The sequence below is a fragment of the Metarhizium robertsii genome, assembly GCF_000187425.2.
Source record: "Metarhizium robertsii ARSEF 23 chromosome Unknown MAA_Scf_2, whole genome shotgun sequence".
NCBI lineage: Eukaryota > Fungi > Ascomycota > Sordariomycetes > Hypocreales > Clavicipitaceae > Metarhizium > Metarhizium robertsii.
Genome location: NW_011942160.1, coordinates 939,888 through 959,102, shown reverse-complemented (window position 1 = coordinate 959,102; position 19,215 = coordinate 939,888). Strand labels below are relative to the sequence as shown.

At 53.7% G+C, this 19,215-nt stretch overlaps 7 protein-coding genes across 7 annotated transcripts; 3 read left to right on the top strand and 4 right to left on the bottom strand.

Moving 5' to 3' along the window:
• Window positions 1-82: 82 nt before the first annotated feature.
• MAA_09660 (Nucleoside phosphorylase domain protein) lies at window positions 83-2,350 on the bottom strand (the record flags this gene model as incomplete). The annotated part of the gene is made up of 2 exons (XM_007827658.2): window positions 83-984; window positions 1,042-2,350. 2 exons carry the CDS (start codon window positions 2,348-2,350, stop codon window positions 83-85), a joined length of 2,211 nt encoding a protein of 736 aa, XP_007825849.2.
• A 651-nt stretch (window positions 2,351-3,001) lies between these two features.
• MAA_09661 (uncharacterized protein) lies at window positions 3,002-4,901 on the bottom strand (the record flags this gene model as incomplete). Its single annotated transcript, XM_007827659.1, has 2 exons — window positions 3,002-4,612; window positions 4,668-4,901. The coding sequence occupies 2 exons, from the start codon at window positions 4,899-4,901 to the stop codon at window positions 3,002-3,004; spliced, it is 1,845 nt and encodes a 614-aa protein (XP_007825850.1).
• A 260-nt stretch (window positions 4,902-5,161) lies between these two features.
• Window positions 5,162-6,434, top strand: MAA_09662 (Beta-lactamase-like protein; the record flags this gene model as incomplete). Its single annotated transcript, XM_007827660.1, has 2 exons — window positions 5,162-5,960; window positions 6,025-6,434. The coding sequence occupies 2 exons, from the start codon at window positions 5,162-5,164 to the stop codon at window positions 6,432-6,434; spliced, it is 1,209 nt and encodes a 402-aa protein (XP_007825851.1).
• An 860-nt stretch (window positions 6,435-7,294) lies between these two features.
• Window positions 7,295-8,653, top strand: MAA_09663 (sulfide quinone-reductase; the record flags this gene model as incomplete). The annotated part of the gene is made up of 1 exon (XM_007827661.1): window positions 7,295-8,653. The coding sequence occupies one exon, from the start codon at window positions 7,295-7,297 to the stop codon at window positions 8,651-8,653; it is 1,359 nt and encodes a 452-aa protein (XP_007825852.1).
• A 2,679-nt stretch (window positions 8,654-11,332) lies between these two features.
• On the top strand, window positions 11,333-14,174 carry MAA_09664 (Diphtheria toxin, translocation domain protein; the record flags this gene model as incomplete). Its single annotated transcript, XM_007827662.1, has 3 exons — window positions 11,333-11,458; window positions 11,516-11,634; window positions 11,693-14,174. 3 exons carry the CDS (start codon window positions 11,333-11,335, stop codon window positions 14,172-14,174), a joined length of 2,727 nt encoding a protein of 908 aa, XP_007825853.1.
• A 1,093-nt stretch (window positions 14,175-15,267) lies between these two features.
• Window positions 15,268-15,915, bottom strand: MAA_09665 (Glutathione S-transferase; the record flags this gene model as incomplete). The annotated part of the gene is made up of 1 exon (XM_007827663.1): window positions 15,268-15,915. The coding sequence occupies one exon, from the start codon at window positions 15,913-15,915 to the stop codon at window positions 15,268-15,270; it is 648 nt and encodes a 215-aa protein (XP_007825854.1).
• Window positions 15,916-16,837: 922 nt separating this feature from the next.
• MAA_09666 (Ankyrin repeat protein) lies at window positions 16,838-18,724 on the bottom strand (the record flags this gene model as incomplete). The annotated part of the gene is made up of 1 exon (XM_007827664.1): window positions 16,838-18,724. The coding sequence occupies one exon, from the start codon at window positions 18,722-18,724 to the stop codon at window positions 16,838-16,840; it is 1,887 nt and encodes a 628-aa protein (XP_007825855.1).
• Between the last annotated feature and the right edge of the window lie 491 nt (window positions 18,725-19,215).

Here is a 19,215-nt window from a genome sequence, read left to right as displayed (position 1 = left end):
TTTATAATTAATAATAATTTTATAATTAAAGCTTAATTAAAGCTTAAAATTAATTTTTATAAAATTTCTAGGTAGCTAGTACTTAGCCCGTATATCCGGGGCCTACTTTTAGTCTCTGATATATCCACTCTAGACAACGTGAAATACTTTCCAAGAGGCCTTTCGTCTTTGATAGCTGAGCAACTCGGTGCGAAACAAAATGGGTCACGTCGTCCATAATAAATCTAGATGTGTCCTCTTCGAATATTGTGATGTGCGGAGAATCTTCTGACGGTTGGTTGTAGAAGGGAAACAGAGAACTCTGATCAGGCCGACTTGTCAAGAGATATTTCAGCTTGTTAGAGCCTATCCGGCCGCCGGTAACATGGTTATGGATATTTTGTGCCAAGCCCCTTAAATCCGAGTCTGCACACACGTCCACGGCATCAAGAACAAAGATTATACGCCCAGCCTGAGAATCTTTCACAGCATTTCTGAGAATACCCCAGAGTGATTCGGTAGAAGTAATCAACACCTGCTTGTCTCTGCGAAATTGACACATAGCATAGTCAAGAAGATCTGGATTTTGAGAAAACAGCTGGTGAAGCAAGGCGCAAAGTGCCTGGCGAGCCTGATCCTGAACTCCTTTCTGAAAGAAAACATAACAAACGGTTGATCTTTTGGGAAGACCGCGGTCAACTAGATATTTGGCCAGCACCGACTTCCCATGGCCAGGGCGCGCCAGGAGCAGCAGGACACCGGAGTCTTGTTTCAGCCACTTCCGGTAATGATGCTGTTGCAGGAGCCACTGACAGGTACCGTCTAATGGATCTTCCACGCGATCCTTGTACCACTCGTACGCGGTGCTGTCGTTCTTTCCCGAAAGACGAAGTGATTCAAGACACTGTACTTCCTCGGGGGACCAAGTCCGACGGGCTGCCCGCCGCTTGGCTCTACGCTGTGCCTGCGAGGCACCGGCGTCTGATTTTGCAGGATCTTCGGCTGCTATTATGCTTGCCTTGATTAATAGGTGACCCTGTTACAAGACTCGACAAGACTCACCTTTCAGAATATCGCTAATCCTCTTCTCAGATTGGACCGCAGCGACGGGTATTTGATAGAGTAAATCTTTTGCATATGCCGCTGCTGATATTGCGGCATAACGCCGCCACTCGTCATTATTATGCGAGTCTGCATAGTTGTATATGCTACGAATAACCAAGCATGGAAAGTGGCTCATCAAACCAGCAGCTTCCGTTTCAAAACAAACCACATTCTTCTCTGCTACGAGCTTATCGCGAATCAAAGCGTCCCTTGGTATCTGGCCCGCCGAGGCAATCACCCCGTAATGAACAGCTGGATAGCTTTTGAACGGATCTCGCTCATTTCGCCGCACCAGCTTCGCCGGGTCGGTACCGCAGGACGTCTCACAGCTCTCTGCGCCCGGAGGATGCGTGACTTCAGCTCGATACAGCCTGTCTGCGCTGGGACGCGGTCGCTTAAAAGTTTGTAATCCCGGGTTTCCTTTGAGGATGCTGCTGATGGTTTGTTGAAGTTGGTGGCCTGGAATCTCGTACCGGAACTGGAGTCTGTCCGCGGCATTTCGCAGAAAGATGGGCGGCTGATTTACAACGCCGGTTACGTGGAGATTTCCGTCTTGCATGGTCTTGCCAAGATCGTACTGGAACACGCCGTGACTGTCACTGCGAGCAACGCCAACAACAATATCGCCGAGGCGTACATCGTGTTTTGGACTTGGCGCCCCGCCTCCCATGCCAACCATGAGACCGAACCTGATGTTGGGAAAACTGCATGTGAGATGGTGGGCGGCAACCGAGGCGGGATTTGAACATGCCTCGGGCGTGACAATGATGACAACGTTGTGTTCTCCCACTTTGCCCAAGGTGTACGCGGTGTCTGCAACGCCGGGCACATATTCTGGTCCTTGGTGCTCCTCGTCAAGAAGTGCACACGCGGCAAAATGCTCTATTCTTAGAGCGCAGATCCAGCCTACCGTGTAGTCTTCAGGGTCCAACTTTCGTTTCCGGGCGTTGACTGCTGGCGTCGGCGTATCTTCATTTAGTACGTGCATCGACCTCGGTTGGCTCGAGACATTCCCCTGTCCTGAAATGCTGTTACCAGGTCCTGGGTTCGTGTCGCCTTCATCCGATTCCTTCGCAGTGCCACCTCTGGGTTTTACAAGAGTGACTCGGGTGCGCAGACGGCGCTGGAGACGTGAACTCCCTTGGGACCAGAGAAAATACGAGGCCGTGAGAAGAAACAGGAGCCCGCACATCAAAATGCTACATGCCAGCCCGTGCGAACTGACCAGATGCGCAGCGAGCATCCGCGAGGGTAAGAATGACGGCATGGCAACGTCGTGGTGCCGGCGGGAATTGCGGGCCGAGCCGAAGCGGATTCCGGTTCTTGAGGCGCCACGTTGAGCCGCAGCAAGGAATGGTCGATGATGGTTCTGCTCTAGATTTCAGACCAAGCCGGCGGGGGTCTCTCCGCTGGGTGTGAGGAGGTTGAATTAGAAAAGAGAAGCAAGTTGGCCACGCGCAGGTGGAAGATGAGGCCACATGGTCAAGGCGGAGTGATTTCTGACCAACTTGTATGCCGGGCCAAGTTTCAAGCCGTCCGATGAATTCCTCCCAATAGGCAGTTTTTACTCACCGATACATCCATCAGCACTAAAAGTCTACCGGGAAACAAGTACCAATAATTGTCGGCATGCCTCCAGGGCCTGGTGCTCCAGAGGCGACGCCCACGGACAAAGGCACCGCACAACAAAGGGTACAACAACAAAGAAAAATATCACAAGAACCCAGGGTCGGACCTTGGCGAGGGCCTCCTCAGAGACTTGGTCCACAATAACCTGACATTTCTCTAAATTTAGCCTTTACCAACTCCTCCTTGACCGTGTATGACTGCTCGCATCGTAACCAAGGCATCAACATAAAGACCAACAAAATAAACGTTTCCCCACAACCCCATTTCATCCATCCTCTCACGAGCCTCCTCAAAAGTCAGACATTTGACTAAGTGGAAACGGATCACTACAAGTCGGATCAATATACGCCGACAAAAACAGCGAAGAAATCGAGCCATTGACGGCATCATAGTCCGCAGCCGGGCCCAGTATCCCCCCATCCGCAACAACCAAGTTTCTAGTATTGGCAGAAACACCACTCGTCTCCTGTAGAGGCCGTCCCTCAGGTCGAATCGTGCTAGTCTGCCTCGCCGCACCTTTAAGATGCCGGTACGCCTCCTGAGCCAAGCGCCACTTTGTCCTCAACATGTTGAGATTGCCGAGCGCGAGCACAACCCTATTGAGATGATGGTCAGAGCATTCCGACGAATGGGCCTCGCTGGCAGCGAGTTGCACCAGCCCGCAGAAGATGGTGCCAAAGACGACAAAAGGGCTGTAACCCTGGGGCACGCAATGCACCGACAGCAGGTTGGACAGCTCCTTAGAGGCGCCAATGGTCTTGACGTCGTGGACGTTGCGCGTCAGGGACGGCGAGAGGCGGACCGGCGTCACGGGGCAGATAATGGTCATGGATTGCTCGGGGAACCTGGGCCGGAGGTTGCTGCGCGGGAGGTGCAGGAGCATGGCGGCGTAGTGGATGATGAACTGCGCCTGAAACAACATCTCGTCGATGCCGCCGTAGATGTCTACAATGTCGATTTTCTGCGGGGGCAGCAGGTGCGCCCAGCTGACGAGCGTGTTGGCAATGGCTTGCAAGCGGTCCGGGTGGGTTTCGGGGATGCTGTTGAGCACCAGCACGCGCGCGAGGATGTGGAAGGCTTCGATGCGGTAGCTGAAGGAGGAGTATTGGCAGGGCGCCGGCTCCTCGTCGTCGTCGTCGTCGGCGAATACCCTCGCTCTGAAGGCGGCCAGGGACGCGGGCGGCGGAATGGCTTGGAGTGACGCGTATGTCGACTCCTCGCAGGGGAGGAGAACCTCGTTGGGGACGTCGCTGCACCGGAAGTGGAATTTCTGCTGGAGTGTGCGCATGCAGATTTCCCAGATGAAGAGCTCCCACCAGGTCCGCCTTAGGCTCTCCGACTCGAATTCGTCATTGTTGGCAAACAGGGTCGCAAAGTCTTTCTGATACATGCCAATCTCTATGGCGATGGAAATCGCCTGGGCCAGCGATGTCTCGGCTCGCGGACGCTCGTTGCGAGCGCACAGGATGATGGAATGAAGAAGCAGGGCCTGGACCATGCTGCATGACTTTTCTGCAGAGTGGGCGGCCAGGGTAGAAGTTGTAGAGTCGTAAAACTCATCACCGGAGAGCACCATGGAGTAGTGGCTTCCTATAAATTTGACGACTTGTTGCAAGTACGCAGGGTAATTCCGCCTCTCGTACTGGCCTGGGGGTACAAGTATGGGATGTGCTTGATGAAAGTTTTCGTAGAAAAGGCGAACTAGTCGGTCCTCGGGAACATAGGGCTCGGGCTTTCTCTCGCGAGGCGTCGGCGCATTGCTTGACGCAGGAACATCATGCGTAGATGGTTGGGGGATTTCCCCGGGTCCAGTTGAGAGGTGGTGAGGGAGCCGGTGAGGCTCATGCAGTGGCAGCTGCAGGCCTGGCGCTGTCTTTGTATTGCTGATGGTCTCTTGGGCCTGGCCGTGACTATTCGCAACTTTTCGCTTCCCGCCTCTGCGCGAGGGCAGATACGTGCATAGGTTCTGAGTAGTTGCGCAACGCGAGCAGCACGGTTTTTTTGCGTCGCACTTGAGATGGTGACGTCGACACTCGGTACACGCGAGCGCGGAGGGGCGCATTTCCGCAAAGCAGGCTGGTCGTCAAGGCATTCAAGGCAATGAATGAATGTGTCAACATGGAGTGAGTGGTTCGATGTTGTCGGTTGTCGGAAGTCGGTTGAAGGTTTGTCGGTTGGTCGGTGACCATCGTGGCGCTCGGCAACTCGGGAAGCCATGCGCTTGGGTGGGTGGAGCTGACGTGGGATCTAATTATCCAATAGGATGTTAGCATTATCGACAACAGTAAAGCCCAATCGCCGACCAAAAGGCCGGTGGACCGGCTCATCGGCGACTGTTCAAGCATAAAATATAAGAATGCGCCACAGCCGGACTGCATTGGTACTACTACCACGCGACTCTCAAGAATTATACAGACTCCGCTACGAAGCCAAACATTACATTTCAATCATGGCATCAACGTCCAGCTCTCTTCTCAGGCGGCAGGTAATACAGCGCCTGCCGGCATCAGCTTCCCAGTCGCTTCGCCCGCTTGCTGGCATCTCCGAATACCAGAGCCTTCGCAATGCTTGTCAACATCAGGTTAGACTTGTGACTTCATATGATTCGCCATGGCTAGAAAAATCTCCAAGGCGTCGTTTGGCCGTGGCATCCAAAGGTGCTCAGCACAGGGGGTTGCGTCCCGCTGCCCCTACAGCTTTTTATCCAGTGCCGATGCGACAATTTTCTTCCGTGCAGTCTGCAGAGAACACGGTCACGCCGGATGCGAGTTTTCAGCCCATTATCCATGATATATTTGAAGAGAAAACGGGCACCTGGCAGTATGTAGTTGCCGATCCAAATACTCTGACGGCTACCATTATCGATTCAGTGTTGGACTACGACCCTCTGGCACGCACCATATCTACCCATTCAGCCGACAAGATACTTTTGTTGATTAAAAGAATGGGCTACAGGGTGGATAGTATTTTGGAGACGCACATCCATGCAGATCATCTGACAGCAGCGCGCTATCTTCAGACGTCTCTTCACAAAGAGCAGGGATATTTGCCTCTTATCACTGTGGGCAAGCGCATCGTACATATCCAAGAGCTGTTCCGTCAAAAATACGGTCTATCAGAGGAAGAAACACGGGGCGTTTTCGACAGATTTCTCGATGATGATGAAAGATTCCACATTGGCTCCTTGGAAGCCCAAGCGATCCATCTTCCAGGCCACACTCCAGACCACATGGGATTCAAAATAGGAGGTAGGCGTCCACATCATCTACCTTTAGCAGCGAGCCTGGATTTCTCGTATACTAACGGACCTAGATAACATTTTTTGCGGCGACTCCGTTTTCCATGCGGACATTGGCTCGGCGCGTTGCGATTTCCCGGGCGGCAGCGCCGAAGACCTCTATGCTTCGGCTCGCAAGCTACTCAGCTTCCCGGACCATGTCAAGATATGGACTGGCCACGACTACCCTTCACAGAGCCGTAGCGAACCCGTACCTTATCTTAGCGTTGGTGGTCACAGAGCGCAAAATAAGCATTTAATGGACGGGTACAGCAAGGATGAATTCGTTGCCTTGCGGCGTGAACGCGATTCGAAGCTTGCCGAGCCGAGGCTGCTGCACCAGTCTCTGCAAATGAATATCCGGGCGGGGAGTTTGCCGAAACCGTCGCCCGAGGGAGACCGGATGCTTCACACGCCGCTTGACGTGAAACAGCTCGGCATGTAGTTGCATTGCAGGGGGGAGGTAGATATGCTTGTGAAGGACCTGTCAGGGGCTCGCGAATACCGACAGACGCATGGTGTTTCGGGGGATACATTGTACAACAGGGGTTTTCTTGTGGTTTTGTTGATTAGCATGTTGAGCATATATTGCCTAGAATTGTATATACGGATCGGCATTTTGCATTTGGACAAGTCAGCCTGCAGCATTTCTTGTACACTAGCTCAGCCTCTTGAAAGAAGACTACACCTCTACTCTGCTGAATATCTTCCAGATAATGCTACCCCTAGATCTGGGTCCCATCTACTAACGCAAGTCTATCATTGTTGAATATCGCCAGTTTTGCTCAGGGGATTTCTGTTCACCACACACTCCAAAGCCTGCGTACAGGGATATACGTAGTTGGGCATCTCGCCACAAAAGCACTTGGAAAGTTCACCAGTGACCACAACGTGTCTCCTTTTTCACGCTCTCGGCGCAACGCTCGCTCGAAACAACGGTCTGTCATTGCAGGTCGGCATTTACCGATAGACCAGTTGACGTCAAAGTCCAAAGCCCGAGTCGCCGAACAAGCAGATATTGACAACCATGGGAGCTCCACAAGTACGGGGATGGCCCGGAGCGTCTGAACTATAAAGACATTGTAGTTATTCACTTTCCGGAACTTGTGGCAATTCGTTCTACTTCTATTCTTGGCAGCAAGTTGGTGACTTTCCGCAATCTTCAACGCGTTGCCGTTTCTCGCGTGTTTTGTTTTCGCAACGTCTGTCTTTGTATGCCAGTCATTCTCTTTTGCAACACTGCCGTTTTTCTTTACCCAGCACCGAGTCATTCCAAGAAACCAGAGGCCTCTGCCACCCGCAGCCATGTCGCACACATGTCTTGCCCGTCTCCGCCTCCACACGAGTTCGCCCGGCTCGGCCAAGTCGGCCGCCCGCCTCGCCCTCCCAAGAGCTCACTACTCGTCGGCAGCCTCCATGTCACACCGGCACAAGGTGCTCGTCGTCGGCGCCGGCGCGGCAGGCCTCAGCGTCAGCCACCAGCTGCTGCGATCGGGCAAGTTTGCCCAAGACGACATTGCGGTTGTGGATCCTGCCGATTGGCATCATTACCAGCCCGGCTGGACGCTTGTCGGCGCCGGTCTAAAGGATAAAAATAAGCTTAAAATGCGGACCGAGGACCTTATTCACGCCAAGCTCAAGTTGTACAATGACAGCGTTGGCGCCTTCACGCCTCAGGACCATTGCGTCACCTTGGAGACGGGCACCAAGATCCAGTACGACCATTTGGTTGTATGCCCGGGCATCAACATCAAGTACGACAGCATCAAGGGCTTGCCCGAGGCCCTGGCGAACCCTGACGCGCCCATCTCAACCACCTACGGCTACCACACTTGCGACAAGGTCTATCAGAATGTTCAAAAGATGAAGAGCGGCGTGGCCATCTTCACCCAGCCGACTGGAATTGTGAAATGCGCCGGCGCACCACAAAAGGCCATGTGGCTCGCGCTGGACTACTGGAAGCGAGCTGGACTCTACCGCCCTGGCTCCGAGCAAGATTCCAGCATCAAGGTCAGCTTTGCCACCGGTCTCCCGGTCATGTTTGGCGTTGCCAAATACAGCGCCACCCTGGACCAGTTGCGACGCGAGCGCGGCGTCGAGGGCCTCTTCCAGCACGACTTGGTTTCCATCGACGGCAACCAAGCCACGTTTGTCCTACCCGACGGCAAGCAGGTTGCCCGTCGATTCGACTTTCTCCACGTCGTTCCCAAAATGGGGCCGCACGCCTTTGTTGCCAACAGCCCTCTGGCCGACGCAGCCGGCCTGGTGGACGTGGATAGCAGCACGATGCGGCATCGGGCATTCAGCAACGTCTGGTCCCTCGGCGATGCGTCCAACCTCCCCACGTCCAAGACGGCCGCGGCTATTACTGCCCAGGCCCCTGTTCTTGTTTCTAATTTGCTCTGTGCGCTGGAGGGGGCCAAGACGAATGCCGTGTATGATGGGTATACTTCGTGCCCTCTCACCACCGAGTACGGCAAAGTCCTCCTCGCCGAGTTCAAGTATGGCGGCGAGCCAAAGGAGACGTTTGGGAAGCTGGTCAATCAGGCTGTCCCGGGCCGGGGATTTTACTACCTCAAGAAAGATTTCTTTCCCTGGGTGTATAAGAAGTTTATGGTCAAGGGGGCTTGGGGCGGTCCAAAGGGCTTCATTCGACAAAGATAGGGCCGGGGCGGCTCTGCGGATAGGATTCGGGGCCAGTGGGGGAAGAATTGGCATTCTCTAACATGTCTGATGCTATATGCACTTTCCGCGTGGGCGTCGCGGACTCACAGTACGAAAGTGACGGCGGGGGTTGGTAATAGAACTAGCTACGAGGTGGCACTAGATGGGATCCAAAAATTATACCTGATACAGTCTTGATATTTCCTTCTTTCTATTTAAAGTTCTCTAAATAGGCCGGTTCATAACAGTACATGGTAGCAATCATATGACAATCTCTCTTGGGCTTCCGGCTCTATGACTCAGAGCCGTCGACTTGGGTAGTAGCATGGATCAACTTGATACGCAGCTTATTCAAGTTGTCCATTTTCATGGCCCGTTCATGGCAGGTTTGGTTAATTAACACCCCAATCTAGCAACGCAAGTCGGTCCTCTTACCCTGTAGCTAATTTGAGGACGACCATCACAGATTGGGTCGCCAATTCCTGAGCAGCGGATATCAACTACGAATATGTCACCGTGAAAGTGTACTATTATTCGGTATTGCCGAATAAGCCACCCAAAACCACCCGAAGGCTCACGAAGGCTCACACGACGACCCTATTCCACTAGTTTCAATACATGGAACCCATTACCACTCGGCGCTCCCATGGGCTTCAGAGACCAATTGAATAATATTGCAAGGGTGTAAATGAAAATTCAGACTCTCTATTTTTGACAGATGACCAAGGGACTGATGAACAGGGTCCTGGTCTATTCGATTGTGAAAATCAGAGGGGGCCTAGTCTTGTCCAATATCCACAGCCCAAAACGGCCATGAGTCAGTCGTCAGGTTTTTTCTCGACAAGATGCCCGACTTGAATTCGAATAACGACATTTTTTTTGACACGTTGTCACGGGCTGCCTGAGGAGGTCATCAGAGGATCCTCAAGCTGCGGGGAGAGAATGGCGCGACGTGGAGGGCCGACTGGAAGAGGTGTTAGCCAGCAAATACCATGAGATAATGAGAGACGAGTGCAGAGCCTGAAACAAATACAATGGGAGGTTGAGGGCACAATTACCCTCGGAGTCGGATGGCGAAGACATGGCGACAATATCAAGCGCAGATATTTACAAGACACCCAGAGACGCACACTCGGCACCAACTTCTCCGTCGCCCGACTTACGCAATCACAGGAATCGACGCCAAAGTAAGTGGTCTTGAACGTGGAACGGAAGGATCAAATGCTGGGGTTATTATATAATGCTATATCTTAAGTTGGGGACACTCTATTCTCGTATGTGGTGGGGTGGCTCGATTTTAATTTCGCAACGCCTCCAAGCGACCATTGCCAAGCGGCCCTTTCCCAGTACCAGCGGGGGTCATGGACTCCACGCCAAGTTTGGACGCAAACGTCTGGGTTGAGGGTCTACAATGCCGTCGGGAAATTTGCGATATTCCGCCAAGGGTCGCCGTGGCTGCGTCGTCTTGCTCCATGACTCGGCCGCCAAACCCGGTAGCCGCCTTGGCAAATGCAATCTCCTGTGGGGGCTATAGAACGGATAATAATAATTAAAAATGAACGTGTCAGCGCGAGCAAGGGCGCGGAAGACTTTATATTATATAGAGTGTCCATATACATATACATATGTATGGAAAGCCGTCGCACCCCAAGTACAACAGCTGTATTAATATGAGATGAAATATATGCATCCTTGACGGAAAGACTAGTAGACTCTACAGGCAAGCTCGCGACCTTGAACACGGTCATGAAGTCGACTAGACTAGGCAAACGGGAAATGCCGCACTTCCTCCAGTGCTTGCCTTGACTGACTCTTAAAATGTCTCAAGATCCGTATTCCTTCCCGTTGGCATACAGATGGCAGTTTTAAACTATATTGTTTGTATCGAACTAAGCCGCACTTATGATCTTCTTTGTTACAACTTATAAAACTTCCGAGGTTACTCATTACTATATAGATAGTAACTTATTGTTTTTGCTTCCAGTTAGACCTTATGCCAAGGCTTTGACATATTTTCTAGATGAAAGAGGCGACAGCCCTATAGATTAAGAGTACCCCATGTAAAATAATTTATTACTCGGGCTTAACACTTCATTATCGGGCTTAAGGTATCCACCTCGCTTGCATCGCAAGCCGGTCTACGGAGTCTGGCCCAGTGCCTTATTTGCAGTCTTTGTTAGTAATATCACGCTAAGCCTATTTGCAGTTCCAGCTATAGGCAATAAGTACCAGCAATAATAGTATTTGCCCACCCCCACGTCGATCCCACGCCGCCGATTGCGCAGTAGCAATGCCAAGATGGCGGCTATGCCTCACATAGGCCGGGAGTAAGCCATATACTTGCTTTCATGGAAGTTAATTCGTTTGAATCTCAAGTTGAACTATAGCACAGGGGCAACTGGTTACTGAATATCATGGGAAGGAACCACGGGTGACATTTTCACCGGCCAAGCCCTACAAGCGAGGGCAGTAGTATTGGCGATATCGGATAACCATTGCGTGATGATGATGCAACTCTGGACAATGAGGGTCAATACTGATTTTTTATATGGACGTTGAGCTTGAATATAAATACCGTCATGTGCCACTAGTCCTCGCTAAACTGGCCTTTGCTCTTGTATCTGGCCCCCATCGGACAATTCTCTTGCTTTGCGTCCTCCGTCGAGGCTCTCCAGCATCATGGGTTTCCGAACTGCCGCTTCTCTCATCGCTTTGCTCGGCCTCAATGCCGGGCTGTCGGTTGCCGCTGGAGGCGCAGAGGGCGATGCAGGCCGCATGACCATCGGCTTTAGGTCCGTGGGCCAGGTAGGTCGACTTCAAGTGCAGTATTGACTCATCGGTCGGTTGACTAACAAGAAGTAGGAAGAGAAAGACCTCCTCACCAAGGCGGGCTCCCTTATCCGGAGTCGTAACACAGCCGCCACTCACATTGGAGACGGTGTCTACCTAAACAATAGCCCGATTAAACGTGACGGCGATAGGTTTGTTGGCCCTTATCCCTTCCGCTTGGTGTCGCACCATTGCTTACGTCGCATGTAGTCAACTCTTTATCGTCACTGCCGACGAAGCCGCTTTCAAGGCCACGTCCAAGGTCTGGGTACCCCAGGAATACTTCACTCTGCCCGGCAGAGAAAATGACATCCTAGGAGAGAGAGAGGCTTCAATCTCCAGGGATCAGCTTGAGTACTATATTGAAGATCAAGGGCTTCATTCGAGTCGTACCGTGAAGTTGGCTGGGATAGAAGGATCTGTGTCAGATGACATCCAGCAGATGCTCATTCCCAACGAGATGATTTCCCATGACCAAAACGGAGTCCCCATCGAAACAGAAAGCAAGCTAGATACCAAGATTGAAGAACCGACCGGCCCCATGTTTTGGCAGGTTGATTATGAGGAATGGGAGGGAATACAAGGCAGCAGGGTCTATACCGAAGACACACTCCGCGCAAGGAGCGCTTCCCTGGCAGAAAAGGCAACCAAGGCCGTGACAGAGGCTGAAACACTCCTCGAGTCGGATTCTCCCGCCGCGGCAGACGCCATAGCAGAGGCCGTCGCCACTGCAAAGAGATGCGCCGAGGGGGTCGGCCACTTTCACAGACGCCGCCCCGATTGGGTCGACTTTGACGACTTCAACACGGTGTATAAGCAGTATTCTAATGCCCGCAAAGCCGAGGCCAAGCTCCGCAAGTTGAAGCTGACCAAGGCCGTGGAGGCACAAAAGAACAAACTAACCGAGGCGGCGGAAAAGGTAACAGACGACGCAACCCGGGCTTCTGGGATTGCCGAGGCAGAGCAGGCCGCTGCCGAGAGCAACAAACTGCTCCAAACAGCCGCGGACGAGGCCGAGGGTGTCAAGAAGGCCCATGAAAAACTGGAATCTGTCCGGAAACAGTTGGACGGCGGGGAGCAAGAGGAATTCATAGAGCTCCTGGCAAAGAACCCTCGAGCTGTATGGGCCACACTTCAAGAGTCCTTTACAAGCATGAATGGCAAGCCGGCAGCATCGCTGGACGCCGCTATAATAGACGAGGCAGACATCACCCAGGAAGAATACTCCATCTTTCAGGAAGGCGTCGACGAGGCCAAGGCCATGGCTACCGAGATCGGGGAGGGTGTGAGAGCCCTCCAAATGACGGTCGGACATCCTGAAATCCTGTGCAAACGTGCCGATATAGACTGCATCCGCGTTCCATCAGAGAAGGAGAATCTCCCCACAGCCGAGAAGCCTGCCAAAGTCGAGCCGGCCAACGAGGGCGAGCTGATTGCCATAGCCCGGCAAAGATCCAAAGAGAGCTTCGACGACTTCCTGACGGATTTCAACTACAAAAGCGTTGTCAAGCACGACCAGCTATACAAGGAGCTGAACGAACGCTTGCCAGAGTTCAACACAGTGTCAAGGACCGAGAGAATCGCCGGCCTATCCGCCAAGTTTGGCGAGGGCGCCCTAGCCGTCGCCGGACTCGCACTCTACGGCAAAGCCGTAGCCGACGTCTTCTCCAGCGACACCAGCAGCGTCCTCGACAAGGCCGCGGTCGTCACGTCCATCCTTCCCGGTGTCGGGTGCGCCGTCCAGCTCGCCGACAGCGTGGAGCACGGCAACGTCGACGCCGGCCACACGGCCCTGTGCTTCGCCGAAGACGCCCTCCTCGTCTCGGGCTTCTGGGAGATTGCGCTCGTCATGCAGCTCACCGAGTCGCTAGCCAGCTGGATCGAGGCCGGCAACGAGCAAGACAAGCTCTTCGACACCGAGGTCCTCCGGAGCAAGGGGCTCGCCGGGTGGGAAGCCAACTTTGACCGGATGCTCAAGCACATCTCGTCGGACGAGTTCGCCGCCAACACGACGACGCGCCTCGCCACGTACCAGATCCTCGTGCTGTACCAGGCCTCGCAGCTGACGGGCGACCTGCACGCCTCGCACAAGGCCGTCTCCGGGAAGTCCGGCAACCAGACGGACGAGATTGTGCCGCACATTGAGCCCGAGTTTCGGCGGCAAATATGCGCCGCTATGGCGCAGAGCAAGTACCAGCTGCGGCAGAAGCTCGAGGCCGTGGCGCTGGAGCATGCGAAGAAGTTCTCCGAGGAGTACAAGGACAAGTTCCTCAAGGACTACCGCGAGGCGGCGACCAAGCCGATTCCGTTTCTTGGGATTCCTATTTCCTTTGGGGCGGGGAATCTCGACGAGGTGCTCGAGGACGCGAGGAGGTGGCCGCTGCCTCTGCACGAGGGCAGGATCAAGAGGGCGATACGGGAGGTGGTTGAGCGGCTGGAGACGCCGGCGCAGTGCAGGTGTCTCCAGGGCAGTAAGAAGGCGCCGTGCGAGTATGCGGACTGCAGCACGCCGAAACCCCCCAGGGGAAGAAAGGACGCCGCAGGGAGGGTGTACGTGACCAACGTGCAGTCTGAGGAGCATGCTAAACAGATGCGCTTATGGGATGAGTGCGTGTCACTCTACACGACGTGTCCGTATCCTGGCTTGACGGGCGAGGTTGGTAGACAATTATGGTGTACGCCTGCGTCTTGATGTGGAAATGGGTGGTGTATATAGCTTTAAAGGAGGGTTTTGTGTGGGAATTCTCTTTTCCTTGTCCACTCTTGTTCTATTCAAGTTGCGCTCTACCTGTTTGTGCTCCCGTGCAGTCATCCGAACGGTTTAGTCGGGAGGTTAATGATGCAACGGCTGGCTAGACAGCTTGGGATATGCTAATAGCATGATTAGAGGCCCAACTCAGATAATTATAGTTTAGTCTTAATACTCTCAACAGTTGTTGGATGACATGATACCGTTTCTAGCCAAAGTGCAAGATGTACATATGGAATCGCCGCCGAGATGTGGTGCCACGAATTTACTCGGTTTTCAACCCGCGACCGGCCTTGGCGTGTAAGCGGGTACATGTACTGAGCCCGCAATCTATCTTGCATTAGATCGCCGAGATGCGGGTTCGGCACGACAGGCCGGAGATCCTAACAGTCTGCAGGAGCTGCAGGTCAAGCTAGACGTGCGGGTCATGATATCGCTAGTCACGACCGGGACCTTGGTTCAGTTGCATCAGTCAATATACTTTTTAATACCATTTTCTGTCGACGGCCGTCAGTTAAAGAGATCAGCTTGGCAGGGCAGGGCAGGTCTAGGCCAGGGTGCTGCGGACAAACATGAGAGTTACGGAAAGACAGCCAGCATACACGTATACTACTTCAAACAAATGCGAGGTGGAGTTGGACAATGTGTCCAAGGATTGTGCTTGACACTGCTTGTGGAGTCTGATCCCATAGGAAGAGAGGGCCAATCCGTAAGCCAATATTGCCCTATGTATCATCTGGAGACTTCAATGCTACGTTGCCAAATGTCTCCACGATGTGTTGTTCTTGGCTGTCACCCTGACACACAAAAAAGGAAAGCGTCTGAAATACATCAGCTTACGCGGGCCAGCACCAGAGGAGCACGAGAAGTACGACTTGTGATTTATCGATCAAGTTGGCGCTATAACAGCAATATAACCAAGAGGTCCGCAAATGCCACCAAATCATACCCAGCAGTTCCTTTTCGTCGCCTTCATTCTGGCGCAGATAAAATGACAGCGAGACAAGACTGCACAAAGCGCGCGCCCACAGACGCCTCAAAAGACACTCTTCAAAGCAGGCCGGCCCCCAACCCTCTCCTTCCAGGCCTGAATGTGCGAAAACTTGTCCAAGTCCACCTTGAGCATAGCCACCCAGTGCATCAACGACCAGATGTGCGTGTCGGCGAGGCAGTAGGCATCACCGAGGAGATAGTCCTTGCCCTTGAGCGCACCATCCAGTATGCCCAGAGCACTGTCCACGCCCTTCTTGGCCTCCTCGCCATTCATCTTCCTAGCCTCGGCTTGGGCCTCCGTCTCTTCGCCCTGCTTTTCGGAGTGGAGGAAAGAACCGAGTCGGGAGGCGTGTGCGGCGAGGTTGACGTTGGCCCATACAATCCATTTCATGGCCTCGCCGCGCTTCACACCGAGAGCCGGGTACAGCGACTTGTCGACGCCGAATGTTTCGCCTAGGTACATGGTGATTGCGGCGGACTCCCAGATGGGAACCCCGTCGTGGACGATGGCGGGCACAAGCCCGTTGGGGTTCACGTCTGACAGGTATTCGGGCGTGCGGGTGTCGCCCTTCTTGAACGAGAGCTCGACGCGCTCGGCGAGAGGTTCGGAAAGGCCATGTTCAAGCTCGGCCAGGACGGCAACAGTCACGCCAGCCGTGGAGAAGGGAGCAAAGTAGAACTTGAGAACCATGGCGACTGCGATAAATTTGGTGTCTACGCGGTTGGGTAGGGCGTTGAGCAGAATCGCCTCGACTTGAGAGGGGATAGTGGCAATTGGAGGATTGATAATACGGGGAACAACAAATGGGCAATGACTCTGGTCGCGGGATATTTATGTCCAGGCTCTTGGGGGGCCATCCGCGTTATGCTGCTCAGCTCCGAGCATAGCCCCCGCGGCTGAGAGGCATTCACGCATATTCACGGTGGCGTGAACGTCAGCAGCAAGGACTGCTGGCACACAGTGAAAGTCGGTTACTTCTCAGGATGAAATGCACTCGTGGCGTTCCGTGCTCTGCCATGGCTTGACGAATCATGTCACACAATGGCAGCCACCTGGGCTAGATGATGCGAAGAGTATTGTATTGATCCAAACAAGTCCCGGATAGAGCTACAAAGAGAATTGGGGGCCTGGCGCTCGGCTCCACACAACTCTGCAATAAGCCATTTGATACTACCAGGACCCCGTTATCCTGTGCGACAAATGAGTTGTGTTCTCTCCATGAAAGCGCGCTGACATGCAGAATAGCTAGGATCCTTGGCGGAGATGGTGCTTCTTTTGCGGTCATCTGAGAAAGCCTGCACATGCTCAAACCAAATTGGGAGCGGCTATCAATGAGCTATTGAAAGCGGGCGCTCGGAAGAACCAGCCCGATGCCGACGAGCCGATGGCCGGAGCCGTGAGAGTGGAGACGGCTCCGACCGGGCCGTGCGGCCCCATCACGCCGCTCCGGATACCGTCCTTGACCATTCCCTGTTGTGGACGAAGATGGATCAAAACCCATCCTCCCAGTGCCATCCATCACTCTGCCGCCCAGTGCTAGATAGTCTGCTCAAAGTCCAGCAAGAGAAAACGGCCTCCCTGCGCGCTGAATAGCACCACACTACTCGTCAGGTCATGCACCTATATACCCGTTTCCGACACGACAAGTGTCGATAGCACCGACTTTTGTTCGCAGCAGCTCAATCACACCTCTATACCCCCTCTTAACAGCTCGAGAAAGCGGCGTCTGGCCCTCACAATCTTCCGCATCGACATTGGCGCCCTTCTCAAGCAACAATTTAACCACGGCCTCGTGTCCCCCCTCGGCAGCCCGCGACAGCGGCGTCTGGCTATTATAATCCTCGGCCTCGATATTAGCGCCCCTCGCCAGCAGCAGCTTGACAACAGCCTCTTGCCCTGCTTTGGCCGCCCACGACAGCGGCGTCTCGCCATCGTAGTCCGCCGCCTCGATATTCGCGCCCTTTTGAAGCAGAAGCGTGGCGACGGCCTCGTGGCCCCTCTTGGCAGCCCACAGCAGCGGCGTCTCGCCATTGTAATCTTTCGCCTCAATGTTCGCGCCTCTCTCGAGCAGAAGCGTGACCACGGCCTCGCGCCCTTCGTTGGCGGCCCACCACAGCGCCGTCCAGCCGCGGCACTTGGCCTCGATGTCGGCGCCGTTCTTGAGCAGCATGAGGACGACCGTCGCGTGGCCGTGCTCGGCTGCGTGCATCAGTGCCGTCCGTCCGGTCTTGTCTTCCAGGTCGATTGTGGCGTCGGCTCGTGTCAGCAGCAGCCAGACGTTCTCCTCGAGTCCTGCTTTTGCCGCGTCGTGGAGGGCTGTGGGTTCTCCGAAACTCATTAATTTTGATAGCGTTTCGTCGTCGTAGATGGCGTATTCTGCGGTGCCGTTGCTTCTTTCGACGCTGTTGGGCTTGCGTGTGGCCAACACGTGCTCTTTTTGGATGCAGAGCCGTCTCGTTGAAATTTGCGAGGGTCTGAGGTTTCTCATGTCGAGCTGTTCCAACTTTTCGCTGTGGACCCTTTCGAATCGGTCCATTGTCAAGGATGTGTCTCTCACGTAGATGGCGATTGGCCCGTCTTTGCCATTTCCTTCTGCGCAATTCAGGACCGCGAGGCCTAGTCCTCGAGGCCCTATGCCTACGAAGCGTAGTTCCAAGTGAACCCCCATACTGCTCACCGTCGAAGGGGCATCAGAAGGGTGCAGTGTGATGATGTTTTTGGAGCTCTTGAACGCAGCGGGGGAGACGGCCAAAAGTCCACCGGACATGTCACCATGTGCCCATGCGAAGAGGCTATGGTCATCTGTGGTCCTTATGATTTCTTCCTGGAGCCTAGTGAAAGCTCGTTGTCCTTCTCCGTAAAGCAGGGGCATGTGAATGCGAAATATGCCCATTAAACAATAGGCAGTATCTTCGACCCTAGTCGTCTTCCTCTCCGCCGCCCATGACATTCTCTGTGCAATGCTGGCCGTTTCCAGCTCGTCATGACCAGTAAGAATGCCGACTGGTATACCTGTGCATTGGGATATCTCCTGCCGTCGAGTTCCCTTGGTCCCTAGGTCGTCCCAGTTCTTACCAAAGAAATGGACTTCAGCTGGTGCGAGCAGCTCTTGCAAGGTCCATCCTCTTTGGAACCACTCGCTTTGGCACATCTCATCTACCAACCAGACATCGGCAAGATAGGCATAGCACCTCTCTGCTCTGTAGTACCAAAGGTACATAGAGTTGATTGCCTCCGACAGCTCGGCGCTGCTTGTCTTGTCAATGCAGCACGTGTCGATCCAAGCGTACTCGAACCCGTCGGATTGTGCTCGGAACGCGAATCGCCGCACCTTGTCGGAACCCCCTTTCTTTACATCTTGCCTTAGTAGCTCTCCCTTTTCCACATCCTGAAGGGAAAGTTCGCCTTCGCCCCATCTATGTGACAGGATGGCGTACTGGGGTATTTGGCCCTCGGCGAATTCTTCCAAAGTAAGGGTGCCGGTGTTTAGCAGACGCATAGTTTACAGCAACATAGTTTGACACGATTGTTTCAGAGGCAGGGCCATGAAAGAAATGAAGGTGAAGCTTCTGTATGTAGGTATCCTGGCCTCACCGAGACAGAGATAGACAAAGAGAGCCCTCGAGAATATTTTGCAGTAGGAAATTATGTTCAGTGGCCTCTGACCGAACGGATTTTTGCCGTATAATGGATTTCCACTGACTCAGGCCGAAAATGATAGACCCAGGATTCTGGAATACTCACGGGCGAGGGAATTAGTGTTGTGCTGGAAGAGAATTCATCGGTTCAGGGTTATAAGAAGGCTAGCATCTAGCCCAACTAGAAGAATCTCACCTCGATTTCTTCCCCTCCCCCGCCATGCAAGCCGCAAGTCGGGACATGGAGGATTTGGGCTCCAAGTGTCAACGGGATGTGCTGGCCTCGAAGCAGTGCCACTTCACTGGCTGCTGCATGTCGACGTTGCGCGACCGCCTCGCTTCGGTGCTCTCA